This window comes from Miniopterus natalensis, chromosome 17, assembly GCF_054644295.1.
Source record: "Miniopterus natalensis isolate mMinNat1 chromosome 17, mMinNat1.hap1, whole genome shotgun sequence".
NCBI lineage: Eukaryota > Metazoa > Chordata > Mammalia > Chiroptera > Miniopteridae > Miniopterus > Miniopterus natalensis.
The window spans coordinates 23,723,304-23,751,111 of NC_142097.1; the positions used below are offsets into that span (position 1 = coordinate 23,723,304).

General features: G+C 53.7%; 3 protein-coding genes across 3 annotated transcripts; all 3 read left to right on the top strand.

Moving 5' to 3' along the window:
• The first annotated feature begins 3,432 nt into the window (after positions 1 to 3,432).
• On the top strand, positions 3,433 to 7,556 carry LOC107538727 (keratin, type I cytoskeletal 13-like). The gene is made up of 8 exons (XM_016215053.2): positions 3,433 to 3,900; positions 4,926 to 5,008; positions 5,194 to 5,350; positions 5,538 to 5,699; positions 5,788 to 5,913; positions 6,003 to 6,223; positions 6,870 to 6,895; positions 7,214 to 7,556. The coding sequence occupies exons 1-8, from the start codon at positions 3,433 to 3,435 to the stop codon at positions 7,288 to 7,290; spliced, it is 1,320 nt and encodes a 439-aa protein (XP_016070539.2). The 3' UTR covers positions 7,291 to 7,556.
• Positions 7,557 to 14,241: 6,685 nt separating this feature from the next.
• Positions 14,242 to 17,520, top strand: KRT36 (keratin 36). The gene is made up of 7 exons (XM_016215089.2): positions 14,242 to 14,700; positions 15,338 to 15,420; positions 15,659 to 15,815; positions 16,364 to 16,525; positions 16,629 to 16,754; positions 16,931 to 17,151; positions 17,484 to 17,520. Exons 1-7 carry the CDS (start codon positions 14,242 to 14,244, stop codon positions 17,518 to 17,520), a joined length of 1,245 nt encoding a protein of 414 aa, XP_016070575.2.
• A 6,176-nt stretch (positions 17,521 to 23,696) lies between these two features.
• KRT35 (keratin 35) lies at positions 23,697 to 27,783 on the top strand. The gene is made up of 7 exons (XM_016215085.2): positions 23,697 to 24,191; positions 24,988 to 25,070; positions 25,265 to 25,421; positions 25,876 to 26,037; positions 26,178 to 26,303; positions 26,799 to 27,019; positions 27,302 to 27,783. The coding sequence occupies exons 1-7, from the start codon at positions 23,721 to 23,723 to the stop codon at positions 27,447 to 27,449; spliced, it is 1,368 nt and encodes a 455-aa protein (XP_016070571.2). The 5' UTR covers positions 23,697 to 23,720; the 3' UTR covers positions 27,450 to 27,783.
• The last annotated feature ends 25 nt before the right edge of the window (positions 27,784 to 27,808 follow it).

Genomic DNA, 27,808 nt, shown 5'->3' on the forward strand with positions numbered 1-27,808 from the left:
AATGGGAGGCCCACAATAAGTTGGTGGTTAAGCTGTAAATCCAGGCATTTCTTCTTGTGTCCCACTGTCCTGGGCCTTGGCATTCTGGGCCTCAGTTTCTTCTCATGTGAAATGAGAGGGTTGAGTGGGAAAGTTCCTATGACAATTCTGCCTCTGACATTGTACGTTATGAGCGCCCTCGCAAGCCCCGAGCTTTGAAGCTCACACCGGTGACATACATTAGATAGGCTGACCTGTCAGCTGCATAGGCTTTGCCACCATGGGAAGCAGGACCATCCACCCGCTAGGCCTGGGGCAACGAGGGTCCTGAGAAGGGAGAGGTCAACAGAGATACCCCAGTTTGGATAGGATGGCACTAACACTGGCCTGAAAGGGATCTACCAGGCAGTGGTTAAGGGCATAGATTCTGGAATCAGAGGTTTAAATCTTGGCTCTGAGTTTGGGCAATGTATTTAAACTCTCGGCCTCAGTTTCCTCATCTGAAAAAGGGTATGCTAAAAATAGTCAAGTTGTTTTGAGGACCAAATGAAGTCATGTATATAGAGTGTTTAACACAATGTTCAAGAAATGTTAGCTGGTGTTATTTTATTATCTTTTAACACATAGAATGGAACACCCAGAGATCATACATGGAGTTCATAGCAAGTCTTTAAGACAACACCAAGTGGGGTCAAGAGAGCCACATGCCAAGTTTAAATCTTGACCTTGGCCAAGTGGCTTGGTCTCCCTGGACCTCAGCTGCCTCATGTATAAAATGGGGCCAATAAGCAGCCTCTCTGGTTGTGGTATGGACTCGATGACAATGTGTTAAGTGCAGCCTCATTGACAGGGGTTCTCATGAACACAGCTTTCCCTCTTCTTCCCTGGAAACTTACTGGAGAGGGGATTGAATTTGGTGTGATTTCACCAGGAAGCAAAGCAGAAAGCTCAAGACAAGCGAGCAGTGCCTCAGCCCAGCATTCTGCTGTCCCATTAGAACCGGGACCTCTGCCCAGCTTCCCCCACGAGGGCCTGGCTGTGTCCCCCAGCCCCGCGGGCCCTGGGGTTCACCATGGGTCACAGGCCACATTCCTGTGTTGAGGCACCGAAAGTCCATGCTGGGGACGGGAGGGGATGGGCCGTGCCTTGACCCCGTGAGGGGAGGCATGTTTGTGCTGCTAGGGCTTTGCAGGATCTGTGGTATTGTTCCTCTGAGAGGCGTTGGCCAGAACCTGCTCAGCAGCCCTGGGAAGATCATCAGTCCAGGCCTGGCAGGTTCCATTAATCACCTTTTTGTCAGTTTTGATCCTATACTGAGAGAGCAAGAGCTCCTCTTTGGGCTGAATCAAACCTTCTCAGAGGGAGAGCTGAGCCATCAGTTTGGGGCAGAAGGGCTGGGCCAGGTCAGGGGTCAGCCCGAATCTCTGGGTTCAGGAGGTCTTGGAGCACCCGCAGTACTCCCTGGCTCTCTCCCTGGTGCTGACACCCGCTGGGTGAAACACAGGCTGGCTTCCCTATCTGCAGAAAACAAAGGGCAAGAAAGCCCTGACTCAGAGCCCTCTTTTCTGGTCTTGTTTGCTGAATCAGCCAAGGATAACCTCAAACCTGTGCCAGCCTACCCCAGCCCCTGGCCCAGTCCCATCCAGACCCTCTGGCTGGTGTGGGCTAGAAGGCTGCTCTGGAGAGGTCATTCACGACAACCCTGGCCCCCCTGGTGAGTGGAGCTGGGAGCCAAGCCCAGGGTCCTTCATTCTTAGACCTGGAACCTTCTCCTTCTATCCCGAGCTCTGAGTGGTCACCTTAAGGCCCTTTTCTTCCAGTCTGGGTGGTGAGGGCCCCCTGGCAGGGTTACTGAGCAGCAGCTGAGTTTCAGCCACTTGTCTGGCCTCAGGCCCTGGGTCACATCCTCCAATGTGGCCTCTTGGTCAAATACTCACAAGCTGAGACAGGTGTCATGAGGTTGGGGGGCTGGAGATGGCCCCGCTCAGGTACTGCGAGGCCCTCTTTCCAGGCCTGGCTGTGCAGCTAAGGCAGCTGGTATAAAGGAATCATGAAACACGCGGGCCAGGCTGATCCAGGGCTTCTCAACCTCAACAGCACTGACCTTGTGGGTGAGAGAATTCTTGGTCGTGGAGGCTGCCCTGTGCACAGTAGGATGTTTAACATCATCCCTGCCTTTATTGTCCAGACACCAGGAGCATCCCCCTGTTGTGACAACCAAATGTTTCTAGACCGCGTCAAATGTCTCCTGGGAGCAAAGTAGCCCTGGGGCTGAGGACCTCTGACTTGACCTATGGTGACAGAAGTTGGATTGTGGTTGTCTTCAGGTTGTGGGGTGTGGGTAATTGGGAAAAGGCTCCAGTTGTTTGATGGAGTGCTGGGCATGTTCTGGGTGGTTGTTGCACAGGTGAACACATGCTTACAACTTCATATATAGGTAAAAATGCATTAAGCTGGACACATGATTTGTACATTTTATTATATGAAAGCTATACCTAAGAGATGAGCCTTAGTGTCAGACAGAACCAGACTTGGGTTTCAGTCCTGACTCTGCCCTTTAGACTCAGTTTCCTCATGTGTAAAATGGCGTAAGAGTAGGACCCACCTCACTGGGCTGCTGCAAAGATTAAACTTTATAGTCACCAGTATTAAGTTCTTAGCCCAGTGCCTGCATGTGGCGAGGGGTCTGAGACTATGATCTATTATAATGTACAGGGTCGCTACCTCTTTCTGTGCCTCAATTTCCCCAGCTCTGTTGGATGGTCCCTAAGGTTCCTTGTCACTGTGTCTTTATCTGATGGTCTTGGAGTCATTTTCTTCTCAACCTGAACACTTTCAAGGTAGTTGATTCTACAGGACCAAGCAAAGTCTGTCCTTTGAGTCGCTGGGAGCACTGGGGTAGATGAAATGCTAAGAAGGATGCAGAACATTTGGATCAGAAGTTTTAGGAATAGAAAGAAGGGAGGCCAGGGGCTGCAGTGACCTCTCAAAGCACTGGGCCACCTTGCTGCCACCTCTCCCTTCACAGAGGCTCCCTGAGAAGGCTTTGCAGCTCAGTCCCCATTACAATATCGGGTGGGGCCGAGAGCCTCTGGGAGCAAGTTCCTCAAGTGGAGAGGAAAGCAAATTCAGTTGTCAGAGGGCAGTCTCAAGCAGAACACCGTTCCCTCTGAATCATCCCTTTTGTCAAGGGATGGTTGACAGAAAAAAAAAGCCAGCACCCCCCGCCCCCAAGGCACAACCCACCCTGGAGAGCAGAGGTAACTGGGCTTGTGGGAAACAAAGACGCCCAGCTGGCACGAGTCAGAGGGTGGGGAAGGGAGGAGGAAAGATGGGGTCATTGTCCCACCTCTGTGGAGGGTGTATAAAAGGCATCCACTGCGGGAAGAGCCACAGTCCGGTCCCAGGCCAAGTCAAGCTTCTGCCCACACCCGCTCTCCATCTTCTCTCATCATGAGCTGTCGCCTGCAGAACTCCTCTGCCAGCTATGGAGGTGGTTTCCAGCTGGGAGGGGGCCGTGGCATCTCTACCTGCTCAAGCCGATTTGTCTCTGGGGGATCAGCTGGGGGCTATGGGGGTGGCATGAGCTGCGGCTTCGGTGGAGGAGCTGGTAGTGGTTTTGGAGGTGGCTTCGGAGGTGGCTTCGGAGGTGGCGTTGGAGGTGCCTTCTGTGGGGGTTTCGGTGGTGGCTTCGGTGACTTTGGTGGTGGCGATGGCGGCCTCCTCTCTGGCAATGAGAAGATCACCATGCAGAACCTCAACGACCGCCTGGCCTCCTACCTGGACAAGGTGAGGGCCCTGGAGGAGGCCAACGCTGACCTGGAGGTGAAGATCCGTGACTGGCACCTGAAGCAGAGCCCGGCCAGCCCGGAGCGCGACTACAGCAACTACTATAAGACCATCGAGGAGCTCCGGGAAAAGGTGAGCCCTTGAATGTCAAGGAGGTTCCTCTGTGCAGGGCAGAGTCAAAAAGGCCAGGAAATGTAGTATCCCAGGGGACCAGAAGATGCGGTGTGGATGGAACTCTCACCCTTTCTGCAGGGGAAAATTCTAGTATTTTACTACCAAGCGTCTCTACTCCTGATAGGCTTTCTCAGGCCATAACTCCCCAAATGCATTTTCTCCTAGTCTTCTTTTATTGTTGTTGGTACTCATGGCAATGTTTTTATTGCTTTCCAAACAGTTATGTTATTAGTGACTCAGTCTCTATAGCCCTAACCCATTGTGCTATTTGGAAACCATGACAGTTTTAAAAGCCACTAGGAATGACTAAAATCAATAGAGAAAGGGATACAAGTTCATTCACTGATCTGGAAATACTACTTTGCTTTGTAGGGGCCCCATTTTAAGTTTATTCTCAATTGGTTGCAACCAGGTGGGGAGATGGAGGCAGAGGCTTGGCAGCGCTAAGCCAAGTTCCCGCCAAGCCTGTCCATCACGCTGTGGTGCCAGCCTGTTGGAACATATATCCACCTGCCTGGGCTGAGTCCCAGCTATGTGGGGTGGATTTTAAGTGCTTTGGAATAGAAAAGTTTAGCCAAGGAATTAAAATAGATGGGTATATCTGTTAGATTTCCCCATTGCTCAGCTGGCAGGCCAGCTCCGGTGCAGTTATGAACTGCGTGCAGCCAGGTTGACTCCCTCCTGACCCAGAGGACAGGGTTCTCAAGACAGAGGCCTAGAGAGGTTGCTAGTCCTGACCATCCAAAGATATTTTTGGAGGGGGTGGTTCCCCTGAAGTGCACCTCCTGATTTTCCCCATCGTGACCAGAAAGCAGGACACAAAATGCTAATAAACTGAAGGGACCCGGCCGGCCCTTTATAGAAAAGGAACTGAGGCCAAACTCACATGGAAAAGTCTGATGACAGCTAGTCCTGCCCATGTTTTCTCAGCCCACCTCCCCAAGCTCCTGGAACCTCCAGTGGTTACCTTCTGTGTTTTGCAGATCCTGGCGGCCACCATTGACAACAACCGGGTCATCCTGGAGATTGACAATTCCAGGCTGGCTGCGGATGACTTCAGGCTCAAGTGAGTTTGTTTTTCTCACTCACCCCTCCTAGTGGTCTCTTGTTTTAGAAAATGCTCCTCTAAACAATGAAATTGGAGCCTGCCAGGAGCGAATGTCTTAGAGAAGTAGCAGGGTCCAGTGCAGAGGCTGGGGGAGTGCCTAGTATCACTTATGTGTTGCTTTTTAAATTCAAAAAATCCTTTAGGTATGAAAATGAGCTGACCCTGCGCCAGAGCGTGGAGGCCGACATCAACGGCCTGCGCCGGGTGCTGGACGAGCTGACCCTGGCCAAGACCGACCTGGAGATGCAGATCGAGAGCCTGAATGAGGAGCTGGCCTACATGAAGAAGAACCACGAGGAGGTGAGACGGGGCACGGACCTGCCATGGCTGCAGCACTTCCAGTGAGAAGGGGGAGCCCAATGCTGTGGCCAGACTCAGGCCTCCATTGCGGGACCTGGAAGGACTTTCCAGAACATTCCAGCAGCATCCAGAGCCAAGGAGAGGAAAGATGAGGAGCTTCACACCTCTTCCTTTCCCATCCCCACAGGAGATGAAGGAGTTCAGCAGCCAGGTGGTAGGCCAGGTCAATGTGGAGATGGACGCCACCCCGGGCATTGACCTGACCCGTGTGCTGGTGGAGATGAGGGAGCAGTACGAGGCCATGGCCGAGAAGAACCGCCGAGATGCCGAGGCCTGGTTCAACAGCAAGGTGCCCGGCCCTCTCACCCCATGGGGCCAGGGGGTGCCAAGCTTTCCATCTGGGCTTCCCCATGACCTTCTTCCTGCTTGGATTTCAGAGCGCAGAGCTGAACAAGGAGGTGTCTTCCAACACTGCCATGATTCAGACCAGCAAGACAGAGATCACAGAGCTCAGGCAGACTCTCCAGGGCCTGGAGATCGAGCTGCAGTCCCAGCTTGGCATGGTACGCCTGCTGTCCCCTGCCCAGTGGCCACCGCCTCCAGGCCTCCCCTGGGCCTGGCTCCCCTCATGACTTCTCCGTTGCCTCACCAGAAAGCCGGGCTGGAGAGCACGGTGGCAGAGACGGAGTGCCGCTACGCCACGCAGCTGGTGCAGATCCAGGACCTGATCAGCAGCATGGAGGCCCAGCTGAGCGAGGTGCGCGCTGACACCGAGCGGCAGAACCTGGAGTACGGGCAGCTCATGGACATCAAGACGCGGCTGGAGCAGGAGATCGCCACCTACCGCAGCCTGCTTGAGGGCCAGGACGCCAAGTAGGTCCTCGCCAGCCTCTCCCTTGGGAAAGTGACAGCAGGCCCTCAGGTGTCAGGGCAGGCGGTGTCTTAGGGATCAGGCCCTCATGTCCTGGACAGGAGGGGACCTGACTGAGCTTAAACAGCCTGGACGACGTCCCAGGATCAGAGCTCCTCTATCCTCTTGAATTAGACTGTGGGGGCGTTTCCTCAGCAGGCTGCAGAATAAATACCTTTGGACGTTGTAATTCAGGCCTCTGAATTGGATTGGCAGGAATAGGGACCATGGAGAGACCATCTCATATTGGAAAAATATGCCCAACAAAGCTATTACAATGGTGATTTAACTGCCTTCAGACCATTTGCAGAGACCAGGCCATCCTTGTGGGCTCAGGGTGGGGTGGGGGTGGGACTGAGTGAACCAGAGGGGGCATAAAACTTCCAGCAAATACCCTGCATTTAGGGGCCAATAATATCTTCTCTGGAGACCTGAGACAGACAGACAGACCTGGCAGGCACCTGCTGCCCCTGGGCTGAGGGCACAATTAGATAAAATAGCCCAACTCAGGGGCTCCAAACAATGGTGTGAGTTGTCCCACCTGAGGATAGGTACGCAGCTGTCCCCAGTTGTCTTTCTGCTCACGGCTGCCTCTCTCCTCTCTTCTAGGATGACTGGCTTCCCCTCCTCAGGAGGTAAGGACATCCTGGCGGGAGGGGCTCCTGTTCTCTGCCCCAGGGGGTGGGGAGGGAGGCAGCTGGGCTCCCTGTGTAGGGAGGGAAGGGGCTGAGGCGAACGTGGACATTTGCTCATCAGTTTTCCCTTCAACATAGATGGCTCTGCCCCACAGAGCCACTGGGCTGTCTTGGAGGGAGCCAGCTTTGGGGACAATCATACAGAGTCCCCATTAACTATCCCCTCACCTGGCCAATGGGGAGGGTTGGGGGTCCTCCTAACCTGGCCTAAGGCGAGTCTTCTCCGACCTGAGCATCTCCTGTCTCCTTGTTTCCCAGGAACCACCAGCACCAGCAGCCCCACTACCACTGGCTCAGCGTCCAGTCGCCGTACTTCTGACGCCCGTAGGCCTTAAGTCTGCCTGGCATCCCCTCCCTCTGTCTTCAGCATCCAGAGGAGGAGAGAGCTGACGGTTCCTGCAGGAGAGAGGGAGGGGCTTCGGGAAGCTGTCACTCGGCTCCGAGGCCCCAGCCCCCACGTTCCCTAGGGTGGGCCCTTGGCTCCTTGCTCTTCTCTCTGGGTCAGCTTCCTTTTCTTCCTGACCTGGTTGCTCTGATTCTCAGCTTCTCTGCTAAAAAGAAAAGATAATCCAATAAAATTTCCTGTCTTTTTGCAAACGTATTTTTGACTCTGGCTTGGTTTCTGTGGGTGGCAGCTGCCAAGACCCTGGTTTGGGGCTATGGGTGAGCAGGTCACCCTGACAAGCTCAGCCAAGGGAGCTCCCAGTGGGGAAGGACATAGGCACCTGGGTATGCCAACAGCACACAGGTGCAATGATGACAAACACAGGGGCCACAGGGGGCTCATGGATGACAGCACCCTGCAAACACGGACAACTGGGTCAAACTGAAGACATGTGGGGGCAGTCAGAGCATTCTCCTGGCCTCATTCCCAGTGCCTTGGAGCTCCAGAGTGAAGCACCTCCATCCGGCAGGTGCTGCACAGAGGTGGCTAATTGCTGTGCTGCCTGTGACTCCTGACTGCTCTGTCACCCTCCTTCTCACCCTCAGCAAAAGGCTCCTTCCTCTCCCTGAGGCTCCTCCTGGCTGGACAGGCCAGGGCACTTCTGCACTCCCCATGGGGTTGCTTGTCCTGCCTGGGTCCTGCAGGGGGCAGGCTCACTCCAGAAAGCAAGTCAGTGCCTCTAAGGCCACCTGCTGGGACACAGAGTGAAGGGATAGGGCTCTAGGCCTGGTCTACCCTGGCCTGGTCCCAACATGGCCTCATGTTGGGCAGCTGGGCACTGGGGCTAGCAGGACATGGCTGAGGAGAGAGCTGCAGCCCAGGGACCCTCTTGGGTCCCTGTTGTCCCTCTGTTTTGGGTGATAGTCTTGAGGGTCCACAGAAGACAGAGTATGAGATAAAGGTGTCCAGGTTTGCCAGGCAAGAGGAATCTTGCTGTCCCCCTCCCCCCTCTCCCTACACCCAAGGGAAGCCTGGGAAAGAGAAGAAAGAGATGTCACAGGGGGACTATGGTCGATAACACTCCTCCAACCTCCCCACTGGGCCTTTGTCACCCCCCTTCCCCCCCGCCACCTGGGTTAGTGCATCTCTGGAGCTACTAGGGACTTGCTCCCTGGTGGATGATGTTCCTGAGTCTTTTGGTGGCCGGAGGGGGGCAGGGTATGTGGATTGCTTCCCTTTGAGCAGCTCCTTTGGAAGCCACAGAGTTTGGGAGGAATCAGGTGGGTAGGTGGGTGCTGCTCTCGGGGGTGGAGATTTGGGGGAGTTGGCCAAGAGTTGGTGTTCACTCTTCTGGCCCATTTTTATAGACAGCCATAATAACTGTGTGGCTTCTTTCATCCAAGGATCTCAGGCCAGGTTGAAAGTGGAATCCACAGTATAAAGCATGGCTAATTACAGCCTGGAGCCCACAGTCTGGTTTGCAGACATGCTGTGAGAGCTACCACACACCAGCCCCTGTAAATGCAGATGATGGGACCCAATCAAATGGAGAGATTTGCTTTGTGGTTCAGTTAAGTGGTATCTGAATCAAGGGGACGCGGTACCAGCTTCTTTCTCCCCGTGGGCCTGGCCATGCGTCTCCCACAAACCACAGGTCCTCTAAGCACATCAGGGAGAGCAGTGACAGCTCTGGAATTCTCCATAAAAGCTGGGTGGGGGGAGTTAGGGACTGAATGGATCTGAGCAGGAGGCCCTGGACTCTTCCAGATGGGAGCTGTCAGCTAGCACAGCTGTGCAGGAAGAGCTCCCTGTGGGTGAGAAGGCAGAGCTTGGCGTGAGAAAACCAGAGAGGTACGACTTAAGATTGGGGTCAGGGTGGCTCTCTAGGCCTCCCCCACGGCAAGAGCAGTATGGAGGAGAATCCTGAAGCCCTGGGCACTTGCCAAAGCAATACCCTGGGGGAGAGAAAAATACCTTTGTATTTTGGGGGAGATGAGAGTTTCAGGGCAATTCTGGCCTGGCAAAGGGGGAGTTTTGAGGCCTAATCAGGGTATGGCCAAGGCCCTGTGGGAACTCAGGACCATGCACAGAGCAGCATGTGGGAAGCTGGGTGTCTGGGAGCCCTGCAGATCCTAGAGCCTTGGGAGAAAACATTGTTCAGGGCCGAGGCCTCTCCTGAGGCCCCTGAGCAGGGGCTCTGTGCTCTGTAGAGGGAGTTGTGGAAAGACCTCCTTGGCCACCTAGTGTGTGTCCAGAGTGTCCTGAGCTTGGTGAGGCCTGGGGACAGCAGGGGCAGGCAGAGGTTTGGAGGATAGGCTGGGGGAGTAAGAAATGGAGCAAAGAAGGACTTGCCTAATCTTGCCTAGGAAGCTCTGAGTCACTCTGCTCAAGGCAGCTGCCATCAGGGTGGAATGTCACTGAGGTGGCCAGGACAAGAGTGAGGACAACACAGCACTGTACATCTGAGTCCTGCTCACTGGGCCTGTGATGGCAAAAAAGGGCAGCCACTGAGAATAGGGTACAGATAAGAGAAAGGCACAATTTTCCATGGGAAGCCAGATATGCATGTCCCCAAGACCAGCCAGTCATGGTGATAGGAGGGGAGGAACAGCTGTGCCTTTTTGGGCCAAGGCTCTGAGCTGATGATGCTTCCTTACTTAGGATTGCCAAATAAAATGCAGGATGCCTAGTGAAATTGGAATTGCAGGTAAACAATGAATAACTTTTTAGTATAAGTATGTCCCAAACATTGCCTGGATTTTCATTTGCTAAATCTGGGAATCCTATCCTCAGCAGGTATGTGAATAGCCCTGAGTTTTCAGCCGTCGAAACTAAGTAAGAGAGAACTTTTTCCAGATCTCTGGACAAAGTAAATTGGTGGCTTAAAATGTCCTCATTGAAGTCTTTTCCCCTCCCATAATGCTTCCTTCAACTTTGTGTACCTGTCAATACATGCCTGTACTAGAACCTAACACCAGCTGGTGGTAGCTTTGGCACAAGCTTTTGATGTGGTTATTTGACACAGAACATATAGTAACCATGCTTGTCTGGTAGGGGCCGGGAATCACAGGTGCATTGTCACTTGAACAAATTCTTTGTTATGAAGAAAAAGCAGTTGTGTGTAGGTGAGGGAAAGAGGTCAGTGTGGGTCTCCCCATTTCTAGGTGACTGCTGGGAAGGTTCTAGAGGGGTTAAGACACAGGTCCTGGCTGGGTAGCTTGGTTGGTTAGAGCATCGTCTCCATATGCCAAGGTTGGGGGTTCGATCCTGGATCAGGGCACATACAAGAGTCAACCAATGAATGCATGAATGAGTAGAACAGCAAGTCGACATTTCTCTCTTTCTCTCTCTGTCTCCCCCTTTCTCTCTCTCTCAAATCAATAAAAAATTAATTAAAAAAAATAAAGGGGTTAAGACACGGGATCAGCATTTCTTAGATGCCTGTTATGGTGGGAAATTCTGCAGGATCTGTATGTGTGGGCATCAAAGGTGGAACAGGTGGCAGGAGACAACCAGAAAGATGAAGCCTAAGCCAGCAGGACACTGAGAGAGGCAGCCACGGACTTCTTGAATGATCTTAGTCCCCTTGGTGCCCAGTTCTAGGGGTCTTGGCTGCTCCATGGTCCACTGTCTGCTTCCTCCAATGCCTCTGGGGCACTATGGTGTGGTGGTGGCTGGCGCACTCTGACCACAGCCCAGAGAAGCAGGGAAAGAGGGACCCTGCTCAGAGAACCCATTTCCCCCTTGGGCACACCGTGACAGGCTGTTCCGGGATGCACTGGGATGCCCGCTCCATGTCCTGATGACACTGCACCTTCGAATGGGGCCTTTTGGGGAACAGCCTTGGGAGGTGGTTAATGTCACTTCTGCCTAAGGAGGACAGCCAGGAGGAAGCCCAGGCCATTGCTTTTGCCTGATGTGCAGGCCTGGAGGCCAAGGGAGATCTGAGGTCCATGGTGGTTTACAAAAGAAAAGAAGACTCCATCGTGTCATGGGAAAGAACCTTCGTGTTTCCTCTTTATTTTCTAGGTCAGCGACTGAGATGGTACAGGAACCGTGGGCAATGGTGAATGAGTCACAGACACATCCAGGTGACTCCTGGCTGTCTCCACAGGAAACACTTGGGCCTCCAGTCCTATAATGTCTGAGACGTAATGGCCTGAAGTGCGCCTGTCCAGGCCCTTCCTGTTCAGATCAGGACTCTGGGGCCCAGAGTGGATGGGGCTCACACAGGGAGCTTGGGCAGAGCTCCGCCTGGAGGCCGGGTTTCCTGACTCTCAGCCCAGTGTATTTCTGAATAATGTTAGAAGGAATGGTCTCAGAATAAGTCCTTATTTTGATATAAAACCTCATAAATAGGCAGCCCTGATTTACTAAACATTGAACAGGCGGGTTTTCTCCAGGGTGGGCGGCCACCTGGTGCTATCCTGGGAGACGAGCAGCTCTGCGAGTCCGGGTTCTCTCCTCTGATGCAGGCAGAGCGTCTGTCCCACTTGGGCCTCCCCATTCCACTGTGGTCCAGGCTGCTGGGTAGGAGAGAAAGAGGAATTCTTCCCAAGCGGCTCCCTCCACTCTTGCCTCCAAGAGGTGGCCTTGAAGTCTACAGCATGGGGGAAGGCAGGGGACTGAGGGCGCCTGAAAGACCTTCTCTGGCCTGCTTGTCACCTGCTCCTGGAAAGGTAAGTGACTCTCCCCAGCCCTGGAGACCCCTGCATGGACTCTGGCCCACAGTGGCTCTCCTGATCACAGGCTGAGAGTGGGAACAGCCAGAGCCGCAGACCCTACTTACTGCGGTCCTGAGAGAAACCTAGAATCAGTTAGCTTCAAGTATGGATTTCGCAGTGGAAGGATTAAAAAAAAAAAATTAGGAGATCAGCTTCAGCCGGAGACTCCAAACAGAGAAGAGCCGCCGTGCCAGAGGATTGGTAAGAGCTGCCTGCACAACAAGCACGCCGTGTCACAAATGAGGTAATTTGAGGCATGGGTGCATTGAGGACTTGCCTGAGAGGGCCCCACTGTGACCTCCAGACTCTGCACTAGTTGTCCTAGAAAGCAGAGGGGGTGTTTATCGGAGGCCTGGGCAGAGCCCCAGTCCCTGTACAGATAGTCCAATGGATCTCAACTGGGGGCAATTTTGCTTCCTAGGGGATATTTGGCAATGTCTAGTGACATCTTTGGTTGTCGCATCTGGGGGAGGGGACTGTTACTAGCGCCTGGTCATAGAGTCCAAGGATGCTGCCAACATTTTACAATGCACGAGAAGCCCCCACGACAGAGAACTATGTAGTCTGCAATGCCAGCAGCACCGAGGTAGAGAAACCCTGAGCTGGCCCGGTCCTAGGCCCCCCGGCAGCTCAGGGAGGAGGGCAGCTGTGAGGAAGCGGGGCTGAGGCGGCCGGGGCTCTGGAGGCTGCTGCCCCGCTCTCACCTCCAGCAGGAGCCCACCGGGCTGCTCTGGGGCATCCTGTGAGGGTGCCCACTGCACTGGGCGAGGTGCTGTGCACCACAGCCAACCCACCTGAGTAATTTCAGAGAGAAGCTTATAAAGCGTTTTAAGAGGTTGGTAAATTACAACTCCAGAAGCACATAAATGCTCCATAAATGCCAGCCTTGCGAAGCCCGTCTGTGTGGGAGAGGAGTGAGCAGATGGCCCACGCCTCGGGACAGCCCGCGTGGCGAGGCAGAGGCCGCGTTCACCTTTGCTCCTGAGTTCTCGGGTTCCCCTCCGGGCCTGCTCACTGACCTGGCAGGATTTTGTTTCTCTTGTTCCTCCCCTGTCCAGAGAGTCTGCGTTGAGCATCTTTGTGCCCAGTTCAGGGACTGGGGAGTCAGAGCAGGTTATCTTGGGGTCTTGATTCTACTCTCCTCGGTTTAGAGAACTGGGGGCCACAAAGGGAACTGCCCTCCAAAGCAGCCCCATTTGTAGTCTCACTCCCATGATCCTTTGCTGGCCCCAGCCATACACAACCACCAAAGACTGTTCTCTTAGCCTAACCAACATCTCTACAGCTCCTGATGGTTTTCAAAACACTTTTACTTCTGACTTTTGATGCAGGGTAGGCTGGTGATCTCTCCTGTCATAATGGAGACACCGAGGAGGCCAGAGAGGGGGTGACATGCTCAGCAGATTATCAGCAGAGCCTGGATTTGAACCTAGGTCCCCGGTCCCTAAATTCTGGGTAGTGGCACTTGACCTTGGTTGTGTGGGGAACAAGGGTGTGGGATTTAGGGCCTGAGAACCCTGGTTTCAGATCTAGGTTCTTTATTCACTGTCTGTTTACCTCAAGCAGGCCTTTATTTATTTTCTAACCATACTGAGCCTCAGTTTCCACATTGGTAAAATGGAGACAATATTGGCCATTTCCCAGGACTGTTGTCAGGTGTAGATGAAATAACTGTAGCCTGGCACATAATAGATGCTCCATGAATTTTACTTTGCTTCTTTTTCAGCAGCCCAGTGGCCCAGGCCCAGGTCAGCAGCTATGAGGGGTGGGGTAGTAGATGATGGTGACAAATGGACAGATTGGGCTCCTCAGGGGAAGGCACACAGACAGGGCAGGAACCAAATGTCATTCGTGAGGCCACTCCCGATTTATGGGATCTGGTGCAAAGTCTTTGAAGAGGCAATAAAATTCATATTCTGCTCCAAAGTGACAACAGCTGAGAGTCCTGACTTAGCCAACCAAATTGAACAATTTTTTTTTTTTTTTTTTACAAGGCAGGGAATTCTGGATGGGTGGCAAAAATCACGTTTTAATGAGATTAGCTTTCTGGAATAGGAATAGGCTTTCCCAAGAGTAACACACCAACACCCCACGAAGAGGGTATATAAACGCCCCAGAGAGGCCTTGAGAACCAGAACCCAGCTCCTTGCTAAGCGGGATCTTTCTTTTCCAGCATCATGGCCACGCAGATCTGTTCCTCGATCTTCTCTTCTGGGTCCATCAAGGGCCTCTGTGGCACAACAAGTGGCATGTGTCGGGTGTCCCCTGTTCGCTCTGTGGGCTCCTGCAGGGTCCCCAGTCTTGCTGGTGCTGTGGGCTCTGCCTCCTCCTGCAGGATGGGCCTCTCTGGCCTTGGGAGCTGCTTGCCTGGCTCCTACCTGTCCTCTGGGTGCCACTCCTCTGGCTTTGCTGGCAGTGGGGGCTGGTTCTGCGAGGGCTCCTTCAATGGCAGCGAGAAGGAGACTATGCAGTTCCTGAATGACCGCCTGGCCAACTACCTGGAGAAGGTGCGGCAGCTGGAGCGGGAGAATGCGGAGCTGGAGACAAAGATCCGAGAGTGGTGCGAGTGTCAGATCCCATACATCTGCCCGGACTACCAGTCCTACTTCAAGACCATCGAGGATCTCCAGCAGAAGGTAATGGGGACCTGGCCCCTCTCTAGCCTGGCAGCCCCGCTCCTGGAGGGGGTCTGTCTCATACCAAGGGACTATAGATGGGACTATGGCTCTTAGGGAATTCTCCTATCAAGGCAAGCTTTTCTCTTTGGGGCCTTGATTTCCTGGGGCCCAGACCTCTCTGCTGCTTGTAACCAGTTGCCAGCCATTCCTGCCCTTCCCTCGCTGTCTTGGCTGTAGAAAGGGCAAAAATATGCACCAAGCCCCTACTGGGCGCAGGCACTGTGCCTAACATGCTCCTTTCCATGGCTTATTTATTCCTCACTTGGAGAGATGGGCATTACTGGATCCTATGAACAGATGTGGCAGTTGAAATTAAGGAGGTTCAGCAATTGGCCCAAGATCACAAAGCCTGTCAGTGTTGGATACAGAACTGGACTCCAGCTCAGCCTGGTTATCTCCATTCACCCTAGTGTTGCCCACTGTGCCCCTGTGGGGGTTACAGATGTCAGGACTGATGGCCACTGACATCCCTCCTAGGACTGACACTCCGTTTATACCTGGGCTCAGGGCTGGGGATGCTGAAGGTGCTATCCCTTCCCACCTGCCCCCACCCTGCTGGCCTTCTCCAGCTCATGGGATGCCCCTTGTTCCCCAGATCCTGCTGACCAAGGCTGAGAATACCAGGCTGCTCCTGCAAATTGACAACGCCAAGCTGGCTGCTGACGACTTCCGGACCAAGTGAGTAGGCCTGATCCTGGAGGTCTCTGAGCTGCTCCTTTGCCTCCATCCCCTGCCCTTGGGAGCCAGTGAGGTGGGAGTGAGGCCTGCAGCATTGGCTCTGGATCCCTTCTGGGTCAAGGGAAAGGACCACGTGCTGCTGACCCCAAATCAGCTACTGCAGCTGGATAGCAGGGCAGGGGGCCTTCCCTGTGCGTGGCTCCTTTGCTGCAGACTTGCAGGGTTCTGTGTGTTGCAGGTACGAGACGGAGCTGGGCCTGCGGCAGCTGGTGGAGTCGGACATGAATGGCCTACGCAGGATCTTGGACGAGCTGACCCTGTGCAAGGCCGACCTAGAGGCCCAGCTGGAGTCTCTGAGGGAGGAGCTGCTCTGCCTCAAGAAGAACCACGAGGAGGTGAGGCTGGTGCCACATGACCTCCCAATATTTCCCATCCAGTGGGAAGTCTTGGGCTTAACAATTGTGACAACCACCTCCATGGTAACTCCAGCTGACCTTTATTTATGACTTAGTGTGCCAGGAACTGTGCAAAGCACTTTGTGTTTCATTTTCATTTCGTTTCATCCTCATAACAATCCCAGGAGGATACACTATTACAAGCTCCATTCTACAGATGAGAAAACCGAGGTACAGAGAGGTTAAATCGCTTGCCTAAGGCCACACAGATCCCACACTCCTGCCCATGACACTAAATCTCCATTTGGACTGTAGTGCCTGCTAATGATTCTATTTGCCTGGTCCTTGCATCATCTCACTTCACTCTCCTGAACCCCCTGAGGAGGTAGGCACAAGTCCTTGAGGAGGTGGAGGCTTGGAGAGGTCCAGTATCCTGTTTAATGCCACATAGCTGGCGACCAAGTGAGGAAGGTCTGAATGCAGCTCAGTCGATCCCCCCATCCAGCATCCTTCTCATCATCTTATGCCACCTTGTCTGCTCCCTGCAGGAAGTCAACGCACTCCGTTGCCAACTCGGGGACCGACTGAATGTGGAAGTAGATGCCGCCCCCCCAGTGGATCTCAACAAGATCCTGGATGATATGAGATGCCAGTATGAGGCCCTGGTGGAGAGTAACCGCAGAGACGTGGAGGCCTGGTTCAACACGCAGGTGGGGCTGGGGCAGCCAGGGCAACTAGCTCCTGGGGTGGGGTTACCCTTGACAGCAGCTTCCCTTGGTCTGACCACGCGTTGGGCCCTCTCATGTTTCTCAGACTGAGGAGCTGAACCAGCAGGTGGTGTCCAGCTCAGAGCAGCTTCAGTGCTGCCAGACGGAGATCATTGAGCTGAGACGCACTGTCAACGCCCTGGAGATTGAGCTGCAGGCCCAGCACAGTATGGTGAGTGCCCCCTGCCCGAGTGGCTGGCCACTGCTTGTGGCAAGTGGGCTCCCTGACCCTCCAGCCTCAGCACTTAGATGATCATGGGGCGTGATCACAGTGGCACGCAGAATCCCAGGGCTGTGGGTGTCTGGGTGGGATTCCCTCTGGTTGGCAGCTCTTCTTTCCCACTGCAGCGGAACTCCCTGGAATGTACCCTGGCGGAGACCGAGGCCCGCTACAGCTCCCAGCTGGCCCAGATGCAGTGCCTGATCAGCAACGTGGAGTCCCAGCTGGCCGAGATCCGCTGCGACCTGGAGCGGCAGAACCAGGAGTACCAGGTCCTCCTGGACGTCAAGGCCCGGCTGGAGTCGGAGATCGCCACCTACCGCTGCCTCCTGGAGGGAGAAGACTGCAAGTGAGTGGCCATGGATGGGCCCTGGGGAGTCAGGCTTGGGGAGAGGGTGCACCTAGGCCCACCTTTAGTGCCTCACTGGCAGTAGCAGCCCAGAAGTGGCTAGCACACAGATGAAGGGGGACTGATCCAAAGCCTCTTAATAGAGATTCCTTCCTGTCCTGGACTTTGGTGATTCACAGGGGTCCAACCATTGTCCCTGCAGCCCTCTCACTGTCTGAGGCCGTTGGTTGTTGTCACCCACCTGTCTCACTTGATCCCCTAAATCTGTTTAACATGACGTCAGTGCCATGCCCCAATGCCACACACGATCTGATAGGATTTCATTTTCCCAGGCTGCCTGCCCACCCTTGTGCCACAGAATGCCGTTAGAATTCCCTACAGCTCCAGCGTGTCCTGCTCCCCGGCTTCCCATGTCTGCACCTAGATTCGCACCATCGCCGAGGAGATCAGAGATGGGAAAGTCCTTTCCTCCAGGGAGCACATGTAGTCCTGCCCTGTAACCAGCCACCCAGCCCACCAGGGCAGGCCTGGCCCACAGGAAGGGGGACACCCCTGTGGCTCCCGTTTCCAAATGACCCCCCTTCCCTCTAGGAGCTCCCCGCTCAGCAGGTTTTTCTACCAAAATACTTCTTATATTGTGCTTCTGGACTTCACTGCTTCTATGCATGCAAAACTAGGTTTCCCTGGAAGTTAACTCAATAAAGTGTGTTCTCTTGGCATAGCAAACTCGGCTCTGTTTATTTTCACCTGGTTAGTTAGTGGGGGTGTTTGATCAGGGGTTGCACTAATGTGGGTTTTGGTTTCAGGTCTGTCTTCTCTGGCTTTGAGTGATAAGAAGTGATGGGGTAATAAAATTATTCAATAACACCGATAACTCAGGCCCCAGTCTGTGAGATCAGATACTGACCCAATCAGGGTGGGCGCTGGCCATAATCCACTGGCTTGTGGGCCCTGCCTATGGGTACCCACATGAGTTGACCACAGAAGAGGAAAAGGCTCCCAGGCGAATCTTCTTTAGTAGCCCTACCTGAATCTGGTGGTTATCTCTCCCTTCCCTTTAGCTTCTCCCTTTTCAACTCCCTTTACCCTGCTCACCTACCCTCAGGCCTGACACTGGGGACAGATCAGGAGAGGGGGTTCTAGGACCAACCAGAGAGAGGCAAACTCTAGGCTGCCAGCCTGGGCCAACCACCTCAGGGAGGGGAGCTGGAGTGACCTGGGGTGTGAAGGTGGGAGGTGAATTAATATCTGCCACACTGGCTACAGAGCTGAAGTGAAAGGTGGTGGGGATATTGAAGTGGAGGTGGGGGGGGTTGGACATGGAGCAGGGGGAGGGAAGCTCACAATGGGACAGAGTTCAGAGTGCCCAGATTCTGTTGTTTGAGCCCTGCACAACTGGGCATTGAGCTTAACCATGCCAAGCCCTGCATCCCTCTGATCAGAGGAGCATGGCCTGTGAGAAGCCTGAGGCCCTTATGCTTACTTTGTCTCCTGCCTCATTCTTTTTTTTTTTTTTTTTAATATATCTTTATTGATTTCAGAGAGAGGAAAGGAGAGGGAGAGAGAGAGATAGAAACATCAATGATGATAAAGTCATTGATTGAGCCTGCAACCTGGGCATGTGCCCTGACCGGGAATCGAACCCCGATAGCCTGGATCCTAGGTCGACTCTCAACCGCTGAGCCATGCCCGGCCGGGCTCATTCTTTAGTTGAGAACACAGGCCCAGAGAGGGCAGTGACTTGCCCCAGGCCACACAGTGGTGAGAGAGAAGGCCATTGCTTAGCCTTTCCGACTCTAACTCTGGTGCTCTCCCCAGCACACAGGTTCTCACCCTCTCTCCGTGTCTGTCTCTGAGTCTGTCTCTTCTTTTCTGCATCTGGGTTCTACCTTGAGCCCAAGACCTCCATGGGAAAGACATGGCCTTGAGTGATGTCACCAGGAATTTGGTGCTCAACCAGGGGTGCAGCAAACACATCTCAGACCTTAGGGGAAGATGCACAGGGGCAGGTTGGAGCATCCCGTATTGAACTTAGCTCTGTGTTTGGCAGTGGGTGTCTAGTCATGTCATGTGACCTCTTTAGTATCGGCTGGTTCATCTGTGAAATGGGGCTGCAGGAGGCTCAATGTATGTACAGCACCCGGGAAGTGCTAGCTGTGAGCATTAGTGTTAAATGAAGAGCCCCTGAGCTGAGTGTGGAGAATGGGAATTCCCCCAGGTGGGCCCAAGGTTTTAGCTTGGTTACATGGCAGGACTCTGGTGGAGCCTGCTCTGTTGGCCAGCAGCACCCTTGGAGCTGGACAGTGAACCGAAGGCCTTGGACTCAGAGGACCCACTTGGCATTGCCGCAGGGGGCCCTTCCACATGGTCTCGCTCTCCTCCTGCCCTGCAGCTCTCTGTGCCTCGCACTCCTGCTCTGGGGCCTGTGGTCTGCAATTCCTGGCTCATGCCTGAGGTGCAGGAGATGAGAGGTGGGCAGCCAGGCATGCAGAGCGCGCCGCTCCTGTTTGTTGCTACGTGGAAACAGCCAGGGATGGGACTGAGCTTCCTGTTCTGGCTACAGCTTGAGCTGTCTGGCTACCATGTTGGAGCGGACAGACAGACTGCACAGGGTTGTGACCTGACAATCACATGTCAACTCCTTGCACTGTGCAGTGCATTCCCTTTCTACACACACTCTACAGTTTGCAGAGAACATTCACAGCCTCATCTTCTGCACTCAAACAGGCCCGTGTGTCATGGGCAATTTATTTATGTAGCTTTGTCTAGCTTTTTATTAAATTGTTTAAAGTGTGTTGGTTAAGGAGCTCCCTCCTACTCTCAACTTCACATACTGAGTTACAGTGTAAATCATGAACCAGTGTGCACACCAGAATTCAACACTCTTGTGGACTGGACGTTGACACAGCAAGTGGCAGACTTCAGTCAACAGACAGGCACTGAGCACCTGGTGCATGGAAAACCCAGTGCTGATGCAGGGGCTCATTACGGAGAAGCAGGCTTGGAGGACAATTGACCAAACAGTGGAGAACAGGCACAGTTCCCAAGGGGCCAACGGTCCAGGTTAGGAGACCACCCAAGTACCACCCCAGGGCACCAGGGATGGCAGGTGTGGGTGTGGGCAGGCTGTCAGGTCCCCAAGAGGGGCACAGATCTCTAAGAGCTGGGACAACCAGGAAAGGCTGAGGGGATATTTAGTACTGATGGAAACCTTGATGGATGGGCAGAAGAGGGAGGAAGGAAGGCAAAGGGAATTTGAGAGCATGGCCAAGTATATTCGTGGCATGTTCTGGGGACAGTGCAGGCCCCAACTGAGCAGAGTGCGAAGGTCCTGTAGGGAAAGTTATTAGGATACTTGCCAATGACTTTAGTTCTTGCTGGTAATGGGTTCTAGGCATTTATTTTGTTCTATTAAAAAGAATGTTAAGAAAGAATGGAAAGGGACCAGATCAGTTTACAGGATAACCCATAGCTTTAAAAATATTACTTACATGTTTTATAAAATTATCTAAAAAAACTTATCAAAAATTTTTAGCCACACTTTTTCACACTGAATTGGCTTATGATCTTGTCTCCCTTTGGGCAGAATGGCTTTTGGCCCAGAGAACATGTTTTTCTCTGCCAAAGAGGCTAGTTGGTCTGAGCAGGTGCTGCTCACCTACACGGAGAAGCCTTATCTCCTTTATCACTCAGCCTCAGCTCCCTCATCTATAAGAGTAAGGACAGTAAGGCTGGCTTTGGAAGTACCGTGTCTTTCTCTCTCAGTTCTCTACCCACTTTCTCTCCTTCTTTCCTCATTCCCATCATTTCTATGCTCCCTTCCTCTCAAAATCTTTTCTTTGCTTCTGTACTTAGCACAACTCACCATGGGCAAAGCATTCATTCATTCATTCATTCATTCATTCAATTCATTCATTCATTCATTCATGTGAGACATTTAGAAGCCCAACACTGTGCTTGACACTGCAGAGGTTTCAAAAGAAGTACCAGGTGAGTCCTTGCCCCCAAGAACTTACAGTCTCCATGGGAAGATAGGGCTGAAACACAAGACAATTTGAGGATATCAGTGAATGGGGGGCCAACAGATCAACCACCAGTCACTGCCATGAGTGTTTGGAGCTGGTAGGGCACAGCAGGGCTGGAGCAGGGGGCAGGCTCCTGAAACACCCCAAGCCTCAGTTTATTAATCTATTAAATGAGGATACTGGCAATGCCAGTCTCATGAGGTTGTTGTAAGGAGTGAATGGGAGAATGCCTGGAGAGAGCTCAGCATGGAGCCCAGCAGGTGCTAAGTGCTCAGTGAATGATGGCCGTACCATTAACCTTGTTATTAATAGGTCTGTGTGGGGGAGAGAAATCGCTTGCAGGTAGCACAGGTTCGGAGCCCTGCCTGGGAAACCATGTGACCCCCAGGGCTGTATAAACAGCATGTGGCTTCCTGGCCTCTACTGGTGTATCTTCTCTGGGCTCCTGGGTGGTTCCAGGAGGCTTCGGCTTAGCAGGGCTTGGGTGGAGCTCTGTACCCACCTGGGTGGGAAGCACAAACACCTAAGGAGGTACAGCCAGGTTCTCAGCTCAGCTGAATCCTTGCACTGGGGCGTGGATTTCCAGGGAGGAGAGGCTGAGGCAGCCAATGGGGGCCTGGGCTGGCGCTGGGTGGGTGCTGGTCACACAGTCCCCCAGGTGTGGGAAGGGCACGGTGACTCATGGAAACTGTGTATCTGAGGGCCCCAAACACATGCACCTGGCCCGTGGGATGGTGGCCTGTGTGCTCAGAGACTGTCCACACTCCCTAGTGACAGCTGTTTAGTATCGACGGTGTGACTACAACAAGACTCCACAAGCGTGGGGACCAGCGATCTTAGCGGCTGCCCTTACTGAGCACGTACCATGAGCAGGTGCTGTTCTAGAGACTTCACACTCATGGAATCCTCAAAGCAGCCTTAGGAAGCAGGGGCTATTACCTTCTCTCCAGTTTACAGAGGAGGGAATAGAGAGAGATGGAGAGAAGTTTAGCCACACAATTGGTACGTGGCGGGGCTGGAATTCGAACCCACGGAATCCACAGGTAACCATGATGCTGTGCTGCTTCTCCTGAGACACCAGAGGCTGCCGGCCATCCCTTTGTGGAGTCCACTCTATTCCGTCCTTTCAGTTGTCCCAGAGCCCGACCACATCCAGCAGCCTGGGGCTGGATTCTGCAGCCGCAGTGGAGGCTGGTGGTGTGGTGGAGAGAGCCAGGCCAGTCTCAGGTTGGCATATTGGTTGTACCTGTCACTAGCTGGTGGCACTTTAGCAAGCTTTGATCATCCCTGAGTCTTGGTTTCCTCAGCTTTGAGATGGGAATAACGAGCTCGGGCTCACAGGGCAACATGTGGATTAAGTGAGACTACGCAAGAGAAAGCACTGAGCACCCCGCCTGCAAGGCTGCTGGTGCTCAGCTCACGGTCATTCTCCTGATGGGAAAGAGAATGCATCTTCCTAGAAGAGTAAGCAGGACCCCAGGCCACAGGGCAGAGCAGAAGGCAAGTCCCACCTGCCTCTCATTCAGCTCCCAGCCCCTCTTCCAGGTCCCACTTGCTTGACAGATTGGATTTTCTGAGCAAATAACCCACCCTTGTCAAGCTTTCTGGGCATTAGTCCAGAGAACTCCTGTAGCAGAGATAAAACTCCGAAGGCCAGGCTCTTTGTGTCTTCTGAGGAGGCCTGTTAGTCATGACCACTCTGCCTGGCCCCAGGCAACCAGAGGCTTCTCCATTTTACAACCAGGGCCTAGGAAGACACCTTCCTACACATGAGGTGTCACCACAGGCAGGTGCCCAGTTAGCCGACCTCTAGTCATTTTGGCTGGAGCTGAGGCTCACAACCAGAACGGACTTCCTGGCATGGGTGGGAGTGGGGCTGTGTCCACCAAGGCTCTGCTGTGTCCAGGGTGACCAACTGAACCATTTGCCCAGGACTAAGGGGTTTCCAAGGATCTGAGGCTTTCAGCACCAAAACCAGAACAATCCTAGGGAAACTGTAATAGAGGTTATCATAGTCATATTTCCTGAGCCGCTCTTGAGCCTGTCTGTCTCCTTGGGCTTGAGGCCGTACCTTCATGCAACAACCAGACTTGCCCTTCCAAAGCCCAGGAGCCAGCCCAGAGGCCTCCTCTACTCCCCCGGGCCCATAAAAGAAGACAATACTGGAGAAAGTCAAGGCTGCACTGGACTCCCACACCTCTTAATGAGGAGGCTGAGGTCTGGGCTCTGATGACAGGCCCCTTTGAAGAACTGATGGAGACTTGGTCTTCCCAGCAACACTGGGTGGTGGAGATGAGTCTCAACGTGGCCGCCAGTCCAACGGGGCTCCTTTTTTACGAGGCCAAGAAATGTTCACAGGAAACTGAATAGCAGGTTAATGAGGGGTTCGGATAGAAAGTGGTATGAACTTTACAAGGAGAAAACACTTTGTAAGGGCCGACGCCCACTGGGGCCCAGATATAAACCCAGGAGAGGAGCTGCATCTCCGCAGCAGGGGGTGTCCAGCCACAAAGATCTGTCACTTGTGTCCCGGCTGCTGAGGCCATGGCTTCCAAATGTCTCAAGGCCAGCTTTTCTTCAGGGTCTCTCAAGGGCCTTGGAGGTGCCCATGGGGGCTTGCCTCGCATGTCCACCGTGTACTCCAGCAGCTCTTGCAAGCTCCCGAGCCTCTCCCGGGGGGCCCGGAGTTTCTCTACGAGCTCAGTTGGGCTGGGCAGGAGCAGCTGCAGGGCTGCCAGCTGCCTCCCTGCTCTCTGCCTCCCATCTGGAGGCTTTGCCACCAGCTACAGCGTGGGTGGGGGCTGGTTTGGGGAGGGCATCCTCACTGGCAGCGAGAAGGAGACCATGCAGTTCCTAAACGACCGCCTGGCCAGCTACCTGGAGAAGGTGCGCCAGCTGGAGCAGGAGAACGCCAGCCTGGAGAGCCGCATCCGCGAGTGGTGTGAACAGCAGGTGCCCTACATGTGCCCTGACTACCAGTCCCACTTCCGGACCATCGAGGAGCTCCAGAAGAAGGTAAGGGGTTTAGAGTGGTGTTGGCTGCTCAGGAGGCTGGTGTCACCAGCACTGGACTGGAAGCCAGAACATCTGTGGTGGTGGCCCTGCTCCCGTGGGGCACTTCAGAGGTCACAGAGCATATGGCCTCATTTGCTTCTCCCAGTAATCTATGAGGGAGGTATCATCAGCTCATTTAACAGACGAGAACACTGAGGCTCAGGCTGGTTAAGTGACTTATTCAAAGTGGTCCAGCTGGCAGTTAGTAGAGCCAGAGCTTGAACATGGCTCTGTGAACTAATTGGTTGTGTGACTTGTGGTGCCATAGGCCCACTCTTCCCCCTACCCCTTCAAGGGAAGGGGATTGAATTCATGTGTTTGTGCAGGTCAGGTTTCCTAGAACTAATTCAGGAAAGGAAAAGCCTGTTGGAAGTTTCATTCTTGCCCAGCCCACATCCTCTGAAAGTCACAGCTGGCTCCTGAGAAGGCCCATTTATGACCAAGGAATCACAGAGTATGCTGTTGGTAATAACCTGCCCAGAGACCCCAGTGCCTGGATGATAGGAAGGCAAGAGGAAGCCACCTGTAGCATTTCCACACCTCCCTTTCTCTATTCCAGGTTACAGGTCACACATGCACTGTACTGGAAAGGACCTTAGTGGTCTCCTACTCTGATCCATGCAGCATGCCCATGAGCCTCCATGGAGCCTCAGCTGCCAAGAGTCCAGGGATTCTCCAAAGGCAGCTCATGCCAGCTTTGGGGCACTCCAGCCGGCAGACTGTCCTTTCTTTCACTGAAGTAACTATTTTCCCCCAGACCCTGTGCACCAAGGCAGAGAACGCCAGGCTGGTGGTTCAGATCGACAATGCCAAGCTGGCGGCGGATGATTTCAGGACCAAGTGAGTTGTCTTGTTTACCCCTTGGTTGGAGGCTGGTAGAACTGGATGCTGGAGATGCCCAGACTTAGGGTTCTGGCCGCACTAAGTCACTGAGACATTAAGATGGACATTCAGTACCAGGCCAGTCTGGGTGGGATCTGACTTAGATATAAAAAGGAAATGCAGCTTCAGGTGCCCTGTTATGTGCCTTCCAGGTATGAGATGGAGGTGTCCATGAGGCAGCTGGTGGAATCAGACATGAACGGCTTGCGCAGGATCCTGGATGATCTGACTCTGTGCAAGGCCGACCTGGAGGCCCAGGTGGAGTCCCTGAAGGAGGAGCTGCTCTGCCTCAAGAAGAACCATGAGGAGGTAAGTATGGGGAGGTGAGCATGGGGGTGAATATAGGTGAGCATGGGGGTGAATATAGGAGTGAGCATGGGGGAGGTGAGCATGGGGGTGAGTGTAGGGGAGTAGGTGAGCATGGGGAGCAGGTGAGCATGGGGGAGTAGGTGAGCATGGGGAGCAGGTGAGCATGGGGAGTAGGTGAGCATGGGGAGCAGGTGAGCATGGGGAGCAGGTGAGCATGGGGAGCAGGTGAGCATGGGGGAGTAGGTGAGCATGGGGAGCAGGTGAGCATGGGGAGCAGGTGAGCATGGGGAGCAGGTGAGCATGGGGAGCAGGTGAGCATGGGGGAGTAGGTGAGCATGGGGAGCAGGTGAGCATGGGGGAGCAGGTGAGCATGGGGAGCAGGTAGGTGTGAGGGAGGAGGGTGAGTGAGGCAGCCAGCTGGGAAAGTTAGTGCTGACCCTGGTCTATGCCACAGGAAGTAAACTCACTGCGCTGCCAGCTTGGTGACCGGCTCAACGTCGAGGTGGACGCTGCCCCACCTGTTGACCTGAACCGCGTTCTGGATGAGATGAGGTGCCAGTATGAGACCCTGGTAGAGAATAACCGCCGGGATGCTGAAGACTGGTTCAACACCCAGGTAGGTACCTGGAAATAGTCAATAGAGACACACCGTGGGTCACACAGAAGTGACCTTGGGGCTTCCAATCAAGAAACCCGAGTTTGAATCCCAGTGCGTCCCCAGTGATCCTGACCGGGTCCCGTGTGTGAATGTTTCAGACCGAGGAGCTGAACCAGCAGGTGGTGTCCAGCTCAGAGCAGCTGCAGACCTGCCAGGCAGAGATCATCGAGCTGAGACGCACAGTCAATTCCCTGGAGATCGAGCTGCAGGCCCAACAGAGCATGGTGAGTCCTGAGGCTGCTGGGGAACAAGCCTAGCTGCGCATGAGCCCCCAACTTCCATGCTTTGACCACACAGGCAGGCTCTAGTGGTTCAAGTTCTTGAGCATCAGAGATTTTCTGTGCAGAGAAGAGGGAACGAGGGCCCAGCCCCATTCACAAATGTCCCAGTGGTAAAAGACAGGAGGCCTGTAGCGACTGACATGTCCAGGCAGCAGCTCCTGTATTTGTGTAGGCAGAATCATTCTGCGTAATTATCAGTTACTCAGAAATACTATATTTAGGGTTAGACTCTCTAGACCGAGATGGCTACAGGAGCTAATTGGCTCATCTCAAATGAGATGTCTGGTTGTGGTTCATTCTGGCTCAAAGTGATTCTCTGAGCTCTGTTCTCAGAGGATTCTGAGACCTCAGTGAGACCCAGATGGATTAGCTGCATCTTCTTTGCTCCTTCTCTGATCTCGAACCTTCTTCCTCCCTACACAATCCTTGCCCTCATAGAGAGATGCTTTGGAATCGACCCTGGCGGAAACCGAGGCCCGCTACAGTTCCCAGCTGGCCCAGATGCAGTGCATGATCACCAACGTGGAGGCCCAGCTGGCCGAGATCCGGGGTGACCTGGAGCGGCAGAACCAGGAGTACCAGGTGCTGCTGGACGTCCGGGCCCGGCTGGAGTGTGAGATCAACACGTACCGGGGCCTGCTGGAGAGCGAGGACTGCAAGTGAGTGTCACTGCGTGCTCTTCTCTTCTGAATGCAATCTACAAAGTTCTGGGGGGACAGCATGCTGCCTGGGAAGAGCCCAGCTAGGAGCCCTGGGTTTTCATTCTGGTCTTGTTTCAAATTCATCACATGACCCTGGCAAATCTCTTTTCTCCCTGGGCCTCTGTTGTTTCCCTTTTGGTAAAACAATGGGGGCAGGACTAGGTGATTTTTAAGGTGCTCTGAGTTATTGCAAACAGCAACTGGAAAATCATACTAATCTGATTTTTTTCTTTCTTCTAGGCTGCCCTGTAACCCATGTGCTCCTGAACCCTCGCCCTCGAAGTCATGCGTCCCCTGTCTTCCAATGGCCTCCTGTGGTCCTGGCGCAGCCCGGACAACCTGCAGCCCCCGCCCCATTTGTGTGCCCTGCCCGGGAGGCAGGTTCTGAGATGGCCTGGTCCAGAAAGTCAAGGCCATTGTCTCTAGGGCTTGGAGTTGGCCTCTACTTAACCCTAACCCTAAAGCCCAGTCCCTTCACTTCATGCAGAGCCCAGGGCCTGGGCCTGAGAGGCCTCACTGCAGATACATGCCATAAAGTTTCTCAAAGCCTGTCACTAAGGCTGGCTGCTCCTGAAGGCCTCAACTCCTCATCATTTCAAAGGGCGCCAGGGTCTCTGCTCTCAGGCTGCCTCTTGGGTCACGGCTTTCTTCTGAGTGCTGTTTCAGTGGGTTCTGAAATGTGACAGAGGGCTTCTATTAGCAGAACAATAAAGCGCATTTGCTCTGGCTCTTGATGCCTAAGTAGTC